The sequence below is a fragment of the Furipterus horrens genome, unplaced genomic scaffold (genome assembly GCF_987537825.1).
Source record: "Furipterus horrens unplaced genomic scaffold, mFurHor1.1.pri manual_scaffold_7, whole genome shotgun sequence".
Taxonomy (NCBI): Eukaryota; Metazoa; Chordata; class Mammalia; order Chiroptera; family Furipteridae; genus Furipterus; species Furipterus horrens.
Window position 1 is genome coordinate 134,807,274 of NW_028327177.1, and position 17,357 is coordinate 134,824,630.

Sequence of the window (17,357 nt, forward strand, 5' to 3'; positions counted from 1 at the left end):
TGAAGCATTTTTTCTTTCCTGTAGGTCTGGGTAAACTAGCCCTTCCAGCCCCTTGCCTGAGCCCTCCCTCTATTTCCCCAGGCAACAAACACTGACTTTGTAGTCATGCCTTTGAAAGAACTTCATTCTTACATGTTTGCGGAACAACGGCACCCAAGCGTATATGAAGCTTACGTTCATCTCAACGGTTATGCCCTGGTAATCTATTTTTGGTGCCGTCAGCCAATCTCAGAATTCACCGATCATTTTCCAGGTAACAGCAGAGCTAGGAAACGGGCCCAAGCACTGTGCTCTCAGATCAGGCTCTGGCCCTGCCTGTCTCTCCGGTGGCATTATTGCTTCTGTGAGTCTGGATGACTGAGCTTTTTTTTTTTAGATTTAATTTAATTTATTTTTAATTTAAATATTTTATTTATGTTACTACAGTTGTCCCAATTTCCGCCCTTTGCCCCCTCTGCCCACCCAACCCCTATAGTCAATTTCCATGATGCTGTCCATGCCCATGGGTCATTCATACATGTACTTGACTAGTCCCTTCTCCTTCTTTCCACTAGTTTACTTATTTATTTTAGAGAGAGGGGAAGGTAAGGAAAAAGAGAGGGAGAGAAACGTTGATATGTGAGAGAAACATTGATTGGTGGCCTCTTACATGTGCCCTGCCCGGGAATCAAACTGGCACCCTTTCACTTTTACGGGATGACACCCAACCACTGGAGCCACGCCGGCCAGGGTGGTGACTGAACTCTTGAATCTTGCCTCCACGAATCATAAATTCCTTCCCACTCAGGAGTGGGCCTTCACACATCGTGGTGGTCCCTAGAGCACAAGGCCTGTGCAGTGGCCTGGGTGAGCCGGAGAGGCCTCCAGTTTTGTGAGCTGTGTGTGTGTTCTCCCAGGCTGACAGCTCCTCGCTGGTCATGTGTCCTTAATCTAGACCACATGGCTAACCAGTCTCTCTCTAACAGCCTTAATCCCACTGTTGTCCCTCTTCCTATTACCCTCATCTTACAAATCCCTGATTCTACATCAAGCTGATGACTCACCTACAGTCCTACAGTTTCCTAGCTGCTCAGCCCATGGATGCTGAGCACGGCTAGGAAGAGCCTTATAGTCTTAAGGGTTGGTGCCACCACAAAGGGATGAGCCTCAGTCCCTCTCCATTCTAGCCTGCATCACCAGCCCTCACATATTTATCAGGTTATACATCTGTATTTTTAAAAATAAATATTTTATTTATTGATTTTTAGAGGGGAAGGGAGGGAGAAAGAGGGAGAAAAACATCAATATGTGGTTGCCTCTTCTGTGCCCCCAGCTGGTGACCTCGCCTGCAACCCAGGCATGTGCTCTGACTGGACATCGAACTGGCAACCCTTTGGTTCATAGGCCAGCATTCAATCTACTGAGCCACACCAGTCAGGGCTACATCTGCCTTTAAATCCTTCCCCTCTGCCTCAGAGGACAAAGCATGTTCAGGTCAACTACACCTGTGATCTTTCTTCCTCTACTCCTGTCTCCTCCAGAGTATGTACATGCGTGTGTAATACATACCACCTCTTCTCACAAACAAATCCCACACATATCAGGTTTATTAAGATATAATTTGCATGAAGTAAAATTCAACTCTACAGCAAATAGCTCTATGCACATAACCACCACAACAGTCAAGATATAGAATATTTTCATCACCCCCCCAAATTTTTCTTTCTTTTGCAGTCAACCCCCAGGCTCTTAAAAACCACTGATCTGTTTTCTGTGCCTATAGTTTGTCTTATCTACAATGTCATATAAATGGAATCATGCAGTATGGAGCCTTCTGAGTCTGGCTTCTTTCACGTAGCATAATGCATTTGAGAGTAAACCATGTTGTTGCATGAATAAGTAATTCTTTCATTTTTATTGCTGAGCAGTATCCCTTTGTATGGATGTACCTGTCACAATTTTCCATTCACCAGTTTAAGACAATTTAGAGTTTTTCCACTTTTGGGTGATTATGAATAAAGCTGCTATAAACATTCATGTGAGCATAAACTTCCTTTTCTCTTGAGTAAATAACTAGAACTGGTATGACTGGGACTTATGGCATTTGTGTATCTAAATGCATAAGAAAATGTTAAATTGTCTTCCAAGGCGGCTGTATGATTTTGTACTCTGACCGGGAATATGCAATGCGCAATGCTCTGCATTCTTGTCAACACTTGGTATTGTCAGCTTTTACAGTTTTATCCATTCTAATAGGTGTGTAATAGCTCATTGTAGTTTTAATTTTGCTTTTTCATGACTAATGATGTTGAGAATCACTTTATGAGCTTGTAAACCATCCATCAAAGACATTTATTGGTGATATATGTGGTCAGTCTTTTGCCCATTTTAAAAAGTGAGTTTTTATTTTCTTATTATGGTATTTTGAGAGTTTACGAAATTTTATCTGAATGCAAATATCTGTTTTGCAAATATTGTCTCCCAGCCTGTGGCTTGCTTTCTCATTTTCCTAACATGTCTTGTGTTGAATCAGATTCAAGTTTTGACGAAGTCCAATTTATCATCTTTTTAAATGGGTTATGCTTTTTGTATTGTATATAAGAATTCTTTGCCTAATCCAAGGCCACAAAGATTTTCTCCTTATGTGTTCTTCTAGAAATTTTAAAATATAGCTTTTATATCTACATTATTATCTATTTTGAGTTACTTTTTCTAAATGGTGTGAGGCATGAGTTGAGGTTCGGTCTTTTTTGCATATTCATTTTCAATTGTTCCAGCACCATCTGTTGAAAAGGTTCTCCATTTAATTACTTTTGCAAATTTTGTTGCAAATCTGTTGACCATAACGCGAGAGTTTATTTCTGGATTTCCTATTTTGTTTTGTTAATTTATATACCTTGCCTTTCAATAACACAGCACTTAATTACTGTAGCCTCAAAGTAAGTATTAAAATCACTTGGTGTGAATTCCCCAGCATTGTTCTTCATTTTTGAAATTGTTTTTGGCTATTCTAGTTCTTTTACTTTTCCATATAAATTTTAGTGTCAGTGTGTCAATTTCTATAGTATAACCTGATAGGGTTTGGAATGAGATTATGTTCAGTTTATAGTCAGTTTGGGGAGAAACGTAACACTGTTGAATCTTTTAACATAGTATAGCTCTTCATTCATGTCTTTTCCTAAAATTATAATTTTCAGTACATAGATCTTGCACATATTTTGTTTGCTTTAGTCCTCAGTAGTCTATAAAAGTGCTATTGAAATAGCACATATTTAATTTTAATTTTTAATTGTTCATTGTTAGTATATAACAGTTGATTTTTGTATAGTGATCATGTATCCTGTGATCTTGCTACACTCACTTATTCCACCATTTTTTGGAGGGTAAGCTGTGGGATTTTCTATGTTGACATTCATGTCATCTATGAAGAGAGAATTTTATTTTTTACTTTTAATCTGTATGCTTAGGTTTGCATGTGGTTTAAAAAGCTATTTCACTTAGAACATTTGCCTCTTAGAGAAACACTTTAACAAATTAAGTCCTTGGCAAATTGGCTTTTTAGATCACTAAAAGAGATAAGATACTTTGGTTAGGTTGTAGGTTTATACCTGTACTTTCTTCAAATTCTAATTTCAAGTTGTGATTCATCTTTCCTTCTGGTTCATTGATTGACATGCTCTATCATTAAACTCATGAATGAGCATGAATGTATATGGGACTTTTAAAAAATCAAAGACGTCCTAATCACTACCAGAATTATTATTGTGGTAATTGCCCAAGATCGCCAGGTATTGATGTCATTTTGATGCTTATAAGTGATTATTACTGAAACTGTAGGGATTGGAGTTACATTTAGGGCCAAGCTCTTCTTGAAGGGAACTAGTGCCCTGAAGAGCCACCATGTGACGGTTGCCCACGTGTGGGCCAAAGACCCACGCTGCTTCCTTTCCCAACCCCACGTGAGTCTGAGCTGTTTGTTTCTTATGCTCTGCTATGCGAGCAGTCTTTATAACTCTCACCCTTCAGAGAAGGGCTACAAGGAGATGATTAGGACATTTTATACAGGGCTTGATTTTTGCACCATAGCGACTTGTTATTTTCCTATTTTGAGTGGCTCAGTGGGCATGATGTGCAGAATATTTCACGTAAGCAGAGAACGTCTCTCCTGTGCCCACAGAATCATCATTATTATCGGTACTTAGAAGCTTTGGCATAGCTCTTTGACTTATGAGCCTTCATACTTCTTGCTGAGCAGATGTGCACCCCCCTCCCTGGGCCCAATGGGTATCTCTGCTGCTACATTTCAGACACCTTGCTGGAGTGTGCATGAGTCAGGAGCAGGAACTCCATCTTACACTCCTATCTCTAGGATCTGACTCTGGGCTTGGTTGATGTTACTGACTGAATGAGACCTATAAATACACCTAGTCTGGCCCAGTGGGAAGGTCAAGGACCCAGGCATCAGGTCTGAGTCAGAGAGCTCTGCCAGTCCTACTTAGTTATTCTCTCAAAACCACACTTCTTTCCATCTGTAAAATGAGGATGTTATGTACCTCATTATGTATCATTGTAAAGTACATAGTTTATCATCTTATAGTACTAGGCAAGTGGATGTTAGAGCTGTCATTTAATGGGTTCATTGTGCAGTCTAACCGTAACTACTGGCAGGTTCTCCCCAGCCCAGCTGCCTTCACTTGTTGAAGTGGAATTCAGGGCTGTTGCTGCACAATTTGGCCTTCCCAGTGCCATGAATGTGGCTGCCATTGCCGGTGAAGTGCCAACTAGGTGCTCCTATTATCTAAGATGCCACAGTGGCTGATCGCAGTGGTACCCAACACAGGGTGATGCCTGGGATCTGTGGGCTTCCGTGCGACTGTCATCACTCAGGGTTTTACAACCAGCGGATCTCTGTGGACTTCTAATATGAATTAGGGGGTCTTTTGTTCAGAGGGCATAGAGACATTCCAGGAAATGTACAGGTTCCCTCCCCAAATTTCAAGGGTCATGTTCTAACGCTCCAGGCTAAAATTTACTCTGCAAATTTCAAAAATTGTTTCTCCATTTATCCTCAATCCTGCCTGAAGGTCACCCACATTGTTAACTTGGTATATACTTTGGGGTTTTGGAAAATGCTGTTGTTAATACCTGAAGATGAATTTTTCCCCCCCTAAGTTTTACTCCCCATGCCAATTATAGGAAAAGCTGGGATTCCTGTAAGTTCAGCCCTTCATGTGAAAGTACGGCACATTTCTAATATATGCGTCTTTTTTCCCCTTATTTGTTTTTATTTAAATTAAGAACTTGGATGATGTCTGAAACTATTTTACATGGCCTTATTTCAAAGGTGGCCACATAAAGTTCTACTGTCTAAATACATTGCAGTTAACATAATGTGGAGAATAAGCTTGCAAGCCACATGTTCATATCTTTCCTGTGTGGTGTTTATTTCCTTTTTGAATACAGTCTGCTCCGCATCAAAATGGGAACTTGTCAATATGGTCACAATTTTATAATGTCAGTGCATATATATATATATATATATATACACACACACACGTGTGTGTACATTCATTCTTCACGTTCATGGGCAATATGACTAGTTGTTTTGTTTTTTAAATAGGAGTGGGGGTAGTACTTTGATTGCTTTTGTATTTTCCTGTGTTTAAAAATTATCTGCAATGATTAAATAGAAAAGCAATAATCATTGCACAGAAAAACAGAAGGCCTTCTAAAGAATATGTTTTCTAGGACCAGGCCAGGAAAATATGATATTAATTTGGCCAGATACTACCAGAATTGAGAAATTAAAAAGAGGGATTCTAAGGACTTTCCAGAATAACCTCAAAGGTAGTTTACAAATTCACAGTTATGTGAACTGAGCACTCAGAGGGAACGTATCACTTAGCAGTGTCATGGACTTTTATGTTTCTCTTTGTAAACCAGATTGAAAAGGAGGATCAAGCCAACGCCAAGGAAGAAGTAACCGAAGAGGAGTTCCAAGTGAATGGATGGCCTCAGCTCCTGGACTCACTGCGTCCTGACCCACGCGCCCGCGGGCGAGCTATCCAGTTCCAGATACGATGCAGAGGCAGACGCCTGCTGATGCCCGGGGTCGCCATGGCACGGGGGCTGCCGGGCAGCCTGCCTGGAGGTGAGAGGGGCGTCTCTGTGGTGCGCTCCAGCTGGGGGTCCCAGCAGTGCCCAGAACTCAGCGCATGGCTCTTTTGGACTCACCTGCAGTCCGTCCTGTCTCCCCCAGGTTCTTTGGGTCGGGAGGGCGCAGGTGCCCCAGCCCATGGGCTGTCCTCCAGCCTCTCTTCCTTTCTGTCCCTGGCATCCTGTTGCAGATCCTTGATCCTGTTTAGATCCTTGAACTTCTTTGTAACAGGTGCCCTGTACTAGCCCACAATCTGAGGCACAGTGGCTCTGGGGAAGACCCATGTTCTTTCCTAATCCAGAAATGCAAAGGTATTCCCAGGGAGCATCAGCATTGCCTAAACCCACGTGTCAGGTGTGGCCCATGTACTGTGTCAGAGGCTAAGAGAAAAGGCATGAGGAAGCAGCCCCTTCCAACCCCCCAGGCCCCTGTCCCCAGCCTCACACGGGGATGTGTGACGGAACCCCCTGGTCCCAGCCTGAGTGAGAGCAGATATTCTAAGGCACTGCTTTTGAGCTCGTCCAACCTATCTGGATGGTCTCAACTCCAGAAGTCATTGCTTTGGGCAGGTTATTGGCCGCCGTTGTGAGGCCCTCCTCCCATCCCCTCTCCTGAAGGTCCTGCAAACGGGGCTGCTAAGATGGGCCTTCCACGAAGCAGGAGACGCTGCTTTCCCACCTCCTTGCTCCGCTAAGCGGGCAGATGACCCCTGGCCAACTCCACAGGACCAGGCGGTGTGCCCCAAGAGTTGCTGTTGCCAGGCCGCAGTAGCCAGTTCTCGGGGGCGGACAGGGGCCTGGGCCCACCATATTCCTCCTGGCTGGACCCCTTCACACTGTCCTCTCATACTGTAGTGGGGTCAGGAGAGAAGGAAGGGGGGCCTGGCCTTGGGGAGAGGAAATTCAGTGGGCGGGAGAGGTGAGTTACGGGAGGTTAAGCAACCCAAGACTTCTCTCCCCGTGCAGGAGTTTACTCACGGTGTGTGGGGGACTGAGCCCAATCATAATGGCACAGGATTGGGGACCGACTTCCCATCTCTGCTCTCTGTTTTACTCCCACTATCTGTAGCCCTAGACTCTTGGGAAAGACTTTGGTCTCAGTATGGGCTCTTTATCACCCCCACAGAAACTACCCCCGGCCCCCACTCTACCCTGGTTCCACCACACCCCCTACACATATACACATGCAGCAGGGAGCAAGTTTGCCCACAGGTGAAATGGAGAACTCTCAAGTCACCTTGTGGATGTGTGTGTGTGTGTGTGTTAGATGTGCATTAGGTTACTTGGCTTTGGGAGAACATCTTTGGTTTTTCTTTTCTTTTTCTCCCCCACACAAATACTGGAGAGTCCCTCCAAGTCCCATGTTGGTTCCATGCCCCCGAGGACCCTGACCACTTAAGCTGATCACCAGAAAAAACTGAACTCTAATACACTCCCTTCTGGGCCTGTCTTTGACTTAGGGTTCCATTACATGCCAAGCCGTGACATTGTAGGAGCCCCTCTTAGGCCACTTTCCTTACTCAGCTCAGAGCTGGGAGGTGGAAGGGGAGGGGTTGGGGTGAATTCATCTATCTTCAGGTCCCAGCGGGGTCCACTCCAGAAGCCGCCCCAGCCTGTGTACGCTCAAGCTTGGCCGGTTTGTTTATTGGTTGATGTGTTTGTTGGGATTGAAGGGCGAAAGATGCAGGTGACAGCTGCTCCCCCTGCTCCTTCCGACCTCTGCCAGCACTTTCCTGCTTAGGTCTGGAGGGGCTGTGGAGCCAGGCCCCAGACCATAAGGGTAAAAGGTTCACAGGGGTTCCAGGCTTGGTTCGCTCTGCTTGTGACTCAGGTGCGCCTTCCCTACCGAGGAAGACCACACTTTCTTGCCTTCTTTCTGTTCTCTCCTTTCGTATTTGTGAACAAGATGTCCTACCTACGCGGCGCTTGTGCCCACCGTGGGGCTCTGTTGTCATTCATTCTGCCCGCGGTGCTCTGGCCTCAGATCTGTGCCCTGGTGCCTTCAGCTCAAGTGTCACTTCAGAGCTGCTTCCCTTGGAAACTCAGCGTGGTTTCCATGGTTACTCTCTAGCCTGTCACTCTGGTTTGTTTGTCTTCACAGCACTGATCACCACCTGGAACTCTCGTGTTCATTTCTGTCCTTGTTTATGGCTTGGCTCCCCTCCCCCCCTCATGTAAACTCCAGGATTACCAACACCCATTCACTGCTACATCCTCAGTGCCCAGCACTAGTAAGAACTCAATAAACACCTGTTGACTGAAGAGATGCTTGCTTGCTGTTTTTTTAAAAAAATAGAAATTCTTTTTTTTTAAGCGTTGAGAGACTTTTGAGGAGTCAAAGGTGTCATGTTTTGTTTAGTAATAAGGACCTTTTAGTGATTTTGTAGACCGCCCTCTGCATGAAGCAAATGGAAGGCGAGGAACAGGAACGTGTGAAGGTAGATGCAACCCCTTCAGCTAAGCTCGACCATGAAGGGAAGCAGAGGGCAGGGCGAGAGCTGGAGATTTCCGTGAACCCAGGAGACCCGGGAGCGTGGTGAATGCTGCTGCAAGAAGGCAGCAGAGAGGGGGTATGACGGATGAGGAATCCAGAACTGAGGAAGTGGAAGGGGGGGATCCAGGGCACAGATGAGGGGGTGAGGCATGGATCAGGGAGTCCCTTCTCATTGGAGAAAAGGGAAGAAAAGCAGCGTAGATTCTGGTGGGTCTGCAGGGTCAGTGGCAGGAGCTTGAGTCAGTTCCTACCTGTGGCTTTGACTTTTTCTCTCCAAGCAGGAGGGGAGGTGGCCTGTTCACAGGTGGGTGCTGGTGTTGGGGTCAGAGACGAGAACAGTGGAGGGGATTACAGAGAAGTCACTTCATCCCAGGTCTTTGAAATCGTTAGAAACCTTCTCCAGATGAATTTAATTAATTAGCTAATTAATTACTCTACCATTCAAGGTGACATTTTGCCACTAAGTCTTTGCCTACAACTTCATATTTAGATGTAAATCTCAGATTTAACTTGAAACACATACGGTCTCAGATGGAAAATGGAGTGGGAGAAAGAAAGGCAGAACCTAACCTTCCCAAGGAATGAAGACTCACGAGGAAGCTTTTACTGTGGGAAGCTCCAAAACCTCGGACAGCTCACAGGGGGGTGGAGCTGTGCTGTGAGAGAGTAATTTGCTGAACATCGCCCGGGCTGCTGTTCTAACATTAGAGAAATGTGGAAGCTCACCCCTGGAAGGGCCTTATGAGGGCTTCTTGCCTGACTCCATAGCACAGGTCTCAGTCCCATTAATAATATCATTAAAATGTACTTATTACTTCTGCTTAAATAAAATGAAGTGTTCTTAATGGACAAAGATGATTCTATCAACACAACAGTAGGGTGTATAGTGATTCGGAGAGATTTTCATACTCACTCTTATTTGTACAACGGGTACACACTCATGGGAATGTTGGATAAGAAGAGTGATAAAAATAGATTCTTTTTTATTGAGCATTAACTATGCATCCATCCTATACCGTAAAATGTTTTGCATTTGTAAATGGGAGAGGTTACCTGGTCATGGCCCCCATGGCCATTGAAACCATGACCTTGATCTTGTCGTCATAATGTTGCAACCTAGAAGTTTCCAATCAGAGCTGGTGGAGCTCTGGAATATTCGGAAATGCCACCTTATGAGACGAGAGTGAGGCGAAGCCACACCCTCACAGCATCTAAGGCAGTTTTTAGGGTCTGTTAATTTAACTTCTAATTTTATAAGCGGTTCCTCTGGGGTAAAAGAACTTGAGAGTCCCCACCTTCATGACTGAAAGCAAATATTGATAGAATACCTATGTTAGTGATCTTCTAAATGACGTCCTGCACAGAAGAGTATACTAGTTGGCATCCTACCACAGATTTGGGTTTAACTGACTGGTAGTGCTGCAGCGATTACTTATTTCCTCTTAGGAAACCATTTGCCTACCACAAAGTTCAGTGTTCTGACTTTTGATTAACTGGCTAGGTTTCTTCAAAGTATGGCTGAGCAAAAGAGCATAGATTAGCAAACATTCCTGATTGTTACATTTATACTTTTACTTTTAAACAAGTTGACATAAAAGTATTATATTACCTCAACATGGTACTCAAAATCCACTCCTGTTGCATATGCTACATTAATTATGTAAACTACATTAATAATGCATAAAATAGGTTAGAGGAGAGTGGAGAAATTGGGAAGACCACAGCTAAAGTGGTAGCCTTCATAGCAAATAAAATATCTAGCAGATTTGAATCATTTGGCTCAAAAAAGATCTCTTAACAATAAAACTAAGTTCTAAAAAAGTGCTAAGTCTAATGACCAAAGTGACATTGACATTGGGTTTTGAAGCCTGTGGGACCCAGAGCTGGCATCTGCAGAGGCTGGTAGCCTTCTCTCTAGACCCCAAAGGCTGGAAATATTTTGTAGAAAGAAAAGTAATCTAAACTAATCAGAGCCCAGAAAAAAACAGGAACTCTCTTATGGCGAGAAGTTCTGTTTCTAAAGGTCCCTTTACACAGGAGATGTAAGTTCACCGGGAAGGAGGGGTGGGAAAGTGTCTGGGTCCATGTTTGAGATGTGTCTGATGGCCGTGGGAGTCCTTTCTGTAGCGAGTTAATGACAGCTATTCCAGAGAAAGAGGAAGTTATTGGTGTCAGCATTAGCCAAACCAGCGCCTGCTGCCGAAGGTGCCAGCAAGCTTTTGGGACCACTTTTAAAAAATCCTCACCTGAGGATATGTTTGTTGATTTTAGAGAGGAGATCTCCCCTTGTGTCCTCCATCAAGGAAGGTTGGGCAGTCTGTCATCAGAGGGTAGGGGACCCAAAAGACATTCTGGCAGTTTTTCATCAATTAAATTAAGTTTGCATGCGGATTAGAGGGTAAGGTTTTCCCTGATACCTCACATGTCCCTGTGCATCTGTGCAAGCCCACTCAAAACTAATTCACTTCTAGGCACGCCTCTTCCATAGCAAAATGGTGATGGGTACGATGACCCAGCATACACCGGGAGTATCCCATGAGAGCCAGTCTGGCTTCCAGAACCTCTTATTGATGGGTGTTACTTAGTACATCTCTCTGGATTTGGTTTTATTTCTGAGATCTCAGAAGGACAATAATCTTTGGGCTTGCAATTTCTGTCTCAGGAAGGCAGCATCTCAGGAAGAGATCTTGATGCATCAAAAAGATAAAGCCTGATGTGCTGGGCTTTTCAGTTTGGTGACCCAACAATTTTACATAATCTGTTTTCACTGTAATTCATGCTCCATTTCTTAAATTCCCTGTGAACAGCCCCTTCTGCAGCCAACAGCTTCTATTCTTTCTTTCTCTTCTGTCTTGTAAGTTTTCTGAGTCAGACCCTTTAACAGTCTTAGTTCTCTACTGATGGAGACCATTAAGGATTTCTACTGCCAGCTGCAAGACTGCGTTTATTTTCAACCAGAGTTTTGGCTGCAAACAGTAAAAAAAGAATCACTTTCCAACTCCCCCTCCCCCCAGCTGATGTCTTGCTGACACCTCATTATTCAGCTTGGAATGTAAATGATGTCTGTTTTCTTTACCTCTTGGTAATGTCGATTTTGCTACCACCTGACTTCCCTGACTTTTCATTTTCTTACTGGGTGATCTGCCAGCTAACTCTTTATTTTCAAAACAATCCTCTCAGTATCTTCCCCTAAGCTTTTTCTTTTTGACGCAAAGATCAAGATCAAGTGGTTTCAGCTGCGTAACATATTTATTCAGAATGTCAACCCCGTTATTTTTCTAAGCCGCATCTTCTGAGACGTGAGATCTTTTCTGATTTGCTCACCGACCTCAGTAGCAAGTGCTGAGAGGGCAGGGACAGCCAGGGGCAGAAGGAGGCCATAGACGTCTTTTCACTCCAGGCTCCTGGGTGCCCTCCAGCTGCCACCCTTTTTTCAGCTCCGGTCTTCCATCTCTTTCCCTCACTCATTCGTATTTTTACAATTTAAATTCACAAGAGATCTTGGTTTTCAGATTTCTGGTACAGCGACTACCAATCTTTCTACACTTTCGTTGCTCTGGGCTTCACACTATCTCCACTGCCTTCCCCAGATCTCATTCCCAGGTGCCAACAGATTCTGCCCCAAACAGTGTCACTTTGACGCACGCAGAACCCACTGACAGGTGACTAAGAACGGCCCCCGATAGGGCTGCTGACCCACAGCCAGGTGCGTGCTGACTCCAGCTCTCTCCCATCCTGGTTGTCTTCACTTCTCCAAATGGCCTGGTGCCAAGATGCCATTATGCCTTGCAGATATGTTTACCTGCATTAGGATGGTTGTAGCACTGCTGAGTTTACCTTCTTAACTTGCTTTCACCTACAGTTTTAATAAAAAAGACAAACAAACCTTTTAAAACTTATTTTTAGAGAGTGGGGAAAGGAGTGAGAAAGAGAGGGAGAGAAACATCAATGCATGAGAGATACGTTGATCAGTTGCCTCTTCCACTCCCCAACTGGGGGCCTGGCCCGCATCCCAGGCATGTGGGTTCCCTGACTGGGAAACAAACCGGTGATCCTTTGGTCCACAGGCTGGTGCTCACTCTACTGAGCCACACCAGCCAGGGCTCGCCTACAGTTTTAATTTGCTGTTACTTGCATTGTCCCAAATCTCCAGAAGTCCTTAGTCAAATACTTGAAACTGGCTTTTCATGTGATATCTCCCTTTTTTTTGGTGTAAGTGTTCCTTTGGAGATCTACTGGGGTCCTAATAATAGAATAGCTGGAGTCCAAAGGAAGAGTTGGGAGCACTGAGCGCCCAAGGTTTTCTTTCTTTCTTGAAAGGTTTCCTCTCTGGACTCTCAGACGCAAGGGGCCAATACAAAGGAAATGCATATTCAGAGCGTGTATATGGAAGGGCTGAGTGTCCAGAGCTCCTTTTTTATGTGCCTACTTGTGCCATCATGTGACCAGAGGGCACAAAGTCCTAGGATTTGCCCAGCTTCAGATACCTGCCCACCCCTTTGGTCAAGGGATGGTATCTATTTCTAAAGAAGGTGGTGAAGGCCAATTGAAAATTCACAGATAAAACCACTGGGAGAATGATATAGAATTCGGGTTTGACAGGTATTTTTCCCCCCCCAACAGCATTTTGAAGATATCATCCTATTGTCTTCTGACCTCTATAAATGCCAGTGAAAAATCTGCTGTCATTTTACTTGCCCTCCATTATAAGTAAATTGTATTTTCCCTTTGGTTGTTTTCAAAATTTTCCCCTTTGTCTTTGGTATTCTAAAGTTTCAATATGATGCTACTAAGTGTGGCCTTATTTTTATTTTTCTTAGGACTCAAGTTTCTTCAATATGAAGATATATATCGTTCTTCAGGAATATGCAGAAAAAGATATTATGCAACCATCATAATGGCAACAACTAAAAATTACCAAGTGTTGGCAAGATTGTGGGTAAAATTCTCATAAACCACTAATGAGAATTTATAAACTACTACAACACCTTTGGGGTGACATCTGGGGATGCTAGCAAAGCAGAACATTGTATAAACTATGATCAAGCAATTACGATTTTAGGTACCCATTCTAGAGAAAAGTTGCATGCATAGAAAAAAGAAATACATATAAATCTATTCAGTGAAGCATAGTTTGCCATTGGAAATGAGAGAGAGAGAGAGAGAGACATAGAAATAAATTAATCAAAATATCCACCAATAAAAAAATGAATGAATCAATAATAGTACATTCCTAAATAAAATCCTAAACAGCAGTTAAAACCAGTGAGTCATATATACCCATACCAGGTAAATAAATTAGGAAAACAAAATAAGAAATCAAATGGTAGATGGTGTGTGCAATACAATGCCCTGTGCAAAAATTTAAACAACCCAAAATACTGTAATTGTCAAATAAAGAAAGACCATAAACTCTCACACTTTCTCTCTAATGCAACAGAATTTTTAAAAATGATAACAAAATAAAAGGCTACCCAGAAAATATCTATCCTCTTGGAAATAAAAAAGATTTAAAATAATTTCTGATTTGAGGAAATAATGGAATTTAAAAGCTACATAGAAATGGTCAACAACATTAGCCTGACACAGATTTTTTGGAGAGAGAAGTGGGTGGCTCAGAAGCCTGGAGTCTCTCCAAGGTTACAAGTCTTAGAAAACAAATACATCTGTTCTAAGTCAATTTTGGATCTGGATTATATTGTGACTCCTGCAGGTTTCTGACATGGGGAAACAGAAGAATATTTAGAATACTCCCTCACTCCCAACCTTGCTTTAGGAATAGGTAGAAAAACACAGTAGAAGATAACAGAATGTTGTAGAGTGTGGAGGGATGTTAGGTAGAGGGAAGCTCAGAGTCAAGGGGAAAGGGGGCATTCAGGGCAGTCCTGTGCTGGGAGCCTGGGTGGCCAAGCACCAGCAGATGTCTGAAGCTCTACCAAGGCATGGCTCTGTGTCCTTGAGGGAACCCAGTCAGATCCAGCCAAGTTTAAGGGGCAAGTAACAATATGGGGGTAATGCCAGAAGAAGTCTTGTTCAAGGCGTGGGGCTGGGGTGAGAAGAAATGCCAGAGAGTAGGGAGGAAGTGTATTAGACTTGGATGAGATATAGCTCACAATACTAACCCCTGGGAAAGGGGAATCAGGCCAAACAGCACCCCAAGGCAGCTGGAGGGCGAGGCCCAAGTGTCCTGGCTTCCCGTTTGGCGAGGCCATCACTGTCTGTGGACGTGGCAATAAAAAGGCAGGGGAATTCAAATACACGGAGCCTTCAGGTGGAAATGTTTCTCCTGCTTAAATTCAGGTGCTAAACAAGTAAATGAGAACCTCTACTATGAACAATTTGTAACGATGCGTTATCTGAGGCCATTACGTTCCGGGGAAGGACACCAGGGGAGCCATGACAGACGACTAGAAAGAAGAAATTAGTGGGCCAGCCCCCCTTGGACCCAATAAGGAGACTGAGTATTTCTTTAGTCCATTTTTGATTTTGGCGAAGCGAGACCTCGTACTCAGAGCTGGCTGGTCTCTATCCTCCATGTTATCCAGAAACACACAGTTGCTACAGAGTGCAAGATTGGGGAGGAGAGAGCATAGTATGTATTAATTCACGGAAAAAATTGGATGTCAGCAGAGATGTTAATAACTAGAAATTACTGAATTCCCTCTGTCTGTTGTGGAAATAAAACCCTCTGGAAACTGGTAAATAACTAATGTAATGTGCCTTAGATATTGTAACTAAAATGTATTATAATCTGGTTGTACTGTATTATTTTGTCTTTTAAGGGTTGGTTCTGGGGAGCATTTTGTAGTGAATATTGCAGGAATTATATAAAGCTCCAAAAGCTATTCTATGTAAACTTCTTGAGTGGGAATTCTCAACTATTGTTAAGAATTACTTTGATAATTCTGGATGTTAACTGATTTTATGTTCTGACATTTTGGCTGGTTCTGGGAAAACCGAGGTGTGTGCCCAGAGTTGTTCTGGGTGAAAAGCCCTAATTTGTAGTGTTTGCCAATTTCCATGGTGTAAATGTTATACTTCCAGTGTGGCTGGCTGGGAGCTACGAACGTGATACCACGGAATGCGGAACTGTACCAGCTTTTGAGTTGGTACAGGCCACTGAATATACCCATGGGCCTCTGTGAAGTTACGGTTTTCTACTAAAAGTTCTGGTCTATCCAGATACAAAGGCACCAGGGAAAGAAAAAATATGAAGGAGAAGTAAAATAAATTCAAACCGGGGAGTTCAAATGGAGAAAATGGACAGATTTTTTGGAATCTTTGAGTAGTATGTATGTATAATCTACATTACACTATTATTTTATACTAAGCAAATATGCAACCTACCACACTGAGGGTGCTGAGCTATTCATTTCTTTGGCATCCCCCTGAAGACTGCGGAGTCTTCTTTGTTTTCAGATATTGGTGCTAAGACAATGTCAACCAAAGAATCAATGGGACGTGCACACTGTGAAGTCAGTTTCAGGATGGCTGACGTGAGGGTCCGGGGAAAACAAAAACGATGTGGAGTCTCCTGAACACTGGGGAGGCAATCATGAAATTTAGAGCCCTGGTTTGGTATGATCATATAAAGCTTTTAACATTAACTAAAACAAGAAAAAGTAGTTGTTCAAAAACTGGAAAAAAATGGATTAATAAACTCTTCTATTAGAGCAAGTCAAGAAGAAGTTGTTAAAATAGAGGTGAACTAGAAGTAGCAACAAGAACCCGCAGACATTTTTTAAAGGAAGCTTTATCTGTCCGGCCCCTACCATGATTTATACAATAGGAGATGTTTGTGCCATCTGCCGTATCCCAACCAAAATGCCGAAAAGCTTCTTTGTAGAATGAGCACCCATGGCTTATTAAACTATTTCCAATGAAAGGAACAGATCCCCTTGGGGGAACAGTTGATTCCATCTTCCTGGGCAGGAAAAAAGCTCAGGATTAGTTTGTGAATTCCAGATGTTGAAAGGAAAATCTGTTGCATTAGGGTTTCAGAGCCATAAATCTACAGTGATGGAAAAGAGAAGATGAAGCAGAATTGGCTGAAAACCACACCTGGTTTCTGAAACTGTTTACTGGAAAGACTGTATATTGACTAACACAAGTTATATGAAGTTTACACTTAAGTTTTTAGAACCCACGGTTGGAAAATGCAGGGTGTTGCTATTTTCTATAAGGAGATGAACCTGTAGCAGGGCGCTGTCCGAAGGGGTATCACAGGACATTATCAATACTCCAAAGATTCCTGTGAGGTGGTTTATTGGGTAGAAAAGGATGCAAGCAGATTGGAGAGAATCAGGGTTTTGGGTGATGTCAGGATGACCCTTCTTTCCCAGCGGTAAACTGTAGTCTTTCGGAAGTGCTACCAGCGGCCGTTAGAGGGAGCTCTTGTTGCAGCTTAGAAACAAAATTCCTGTCTTCAGGAACTGATCATGTGAACTCGGAACTCCAAGTTTCTATGTTTTAGTGGAGACAGAATACATATTTACAGACCCATAGCTCTGCGGGGGCGCGGCGGGATGAGGCGGTGGAGGGATGGGACAGAAAAGAAAAAAAAAGAAAGAACTCATGGACACGGATGGACGACAGTGCGGTGATTGTGGGAGGTGGGCTGGGGTAGGGCGAAGTGGAAGAGGGGATGCGGGGATAAGTAGTAACGGGAAAAATACAATAAAAAAAAGAAAAAACTAAACTAAAAAATAATAAGTGTCCTTTAACATCA

The 17,357-nt window shown here is 43.3% G+C and overlaps 1 protein-coding gene across 5 annotated transcripts in view; it reads left to right on the forward strand.

The window, feature by feature from the left end:
• MOBP (myelin associated oligodendrocyte basic protein) overlaps positions 1-14,049 on the forward strand; it is a 28,063-nt gene extending 14,014 nt beyond the window's left edge. For 4 of the 5 annotated variants that reach the window (XM_090284544.1, XM_090284545.1, XM_090284542.1 and 1 more), the window contains 2 exons: positions 5,923-6,130; positions 8,237-8,397. Coding sequence is in view for 4 of the 5 variants with exons in the window: in XM_090284542.1 (XP_090140668.1) it covers positions 5,923-5,962 (40 nt within the window). In the remaining variant the exon portion in view is untranslated. Of the gene's footprint in view, positions 1-5,922; positions 6,131-8,236; positions 8,398-13,449 lie in introns of those variants that run through there. The other variant, XM_090284543.1, reaches the window with a different exon arrangement.
• The last annotated feature ends 3,308 nt before the right edge of the window (positions 14,050-17,357 follow it).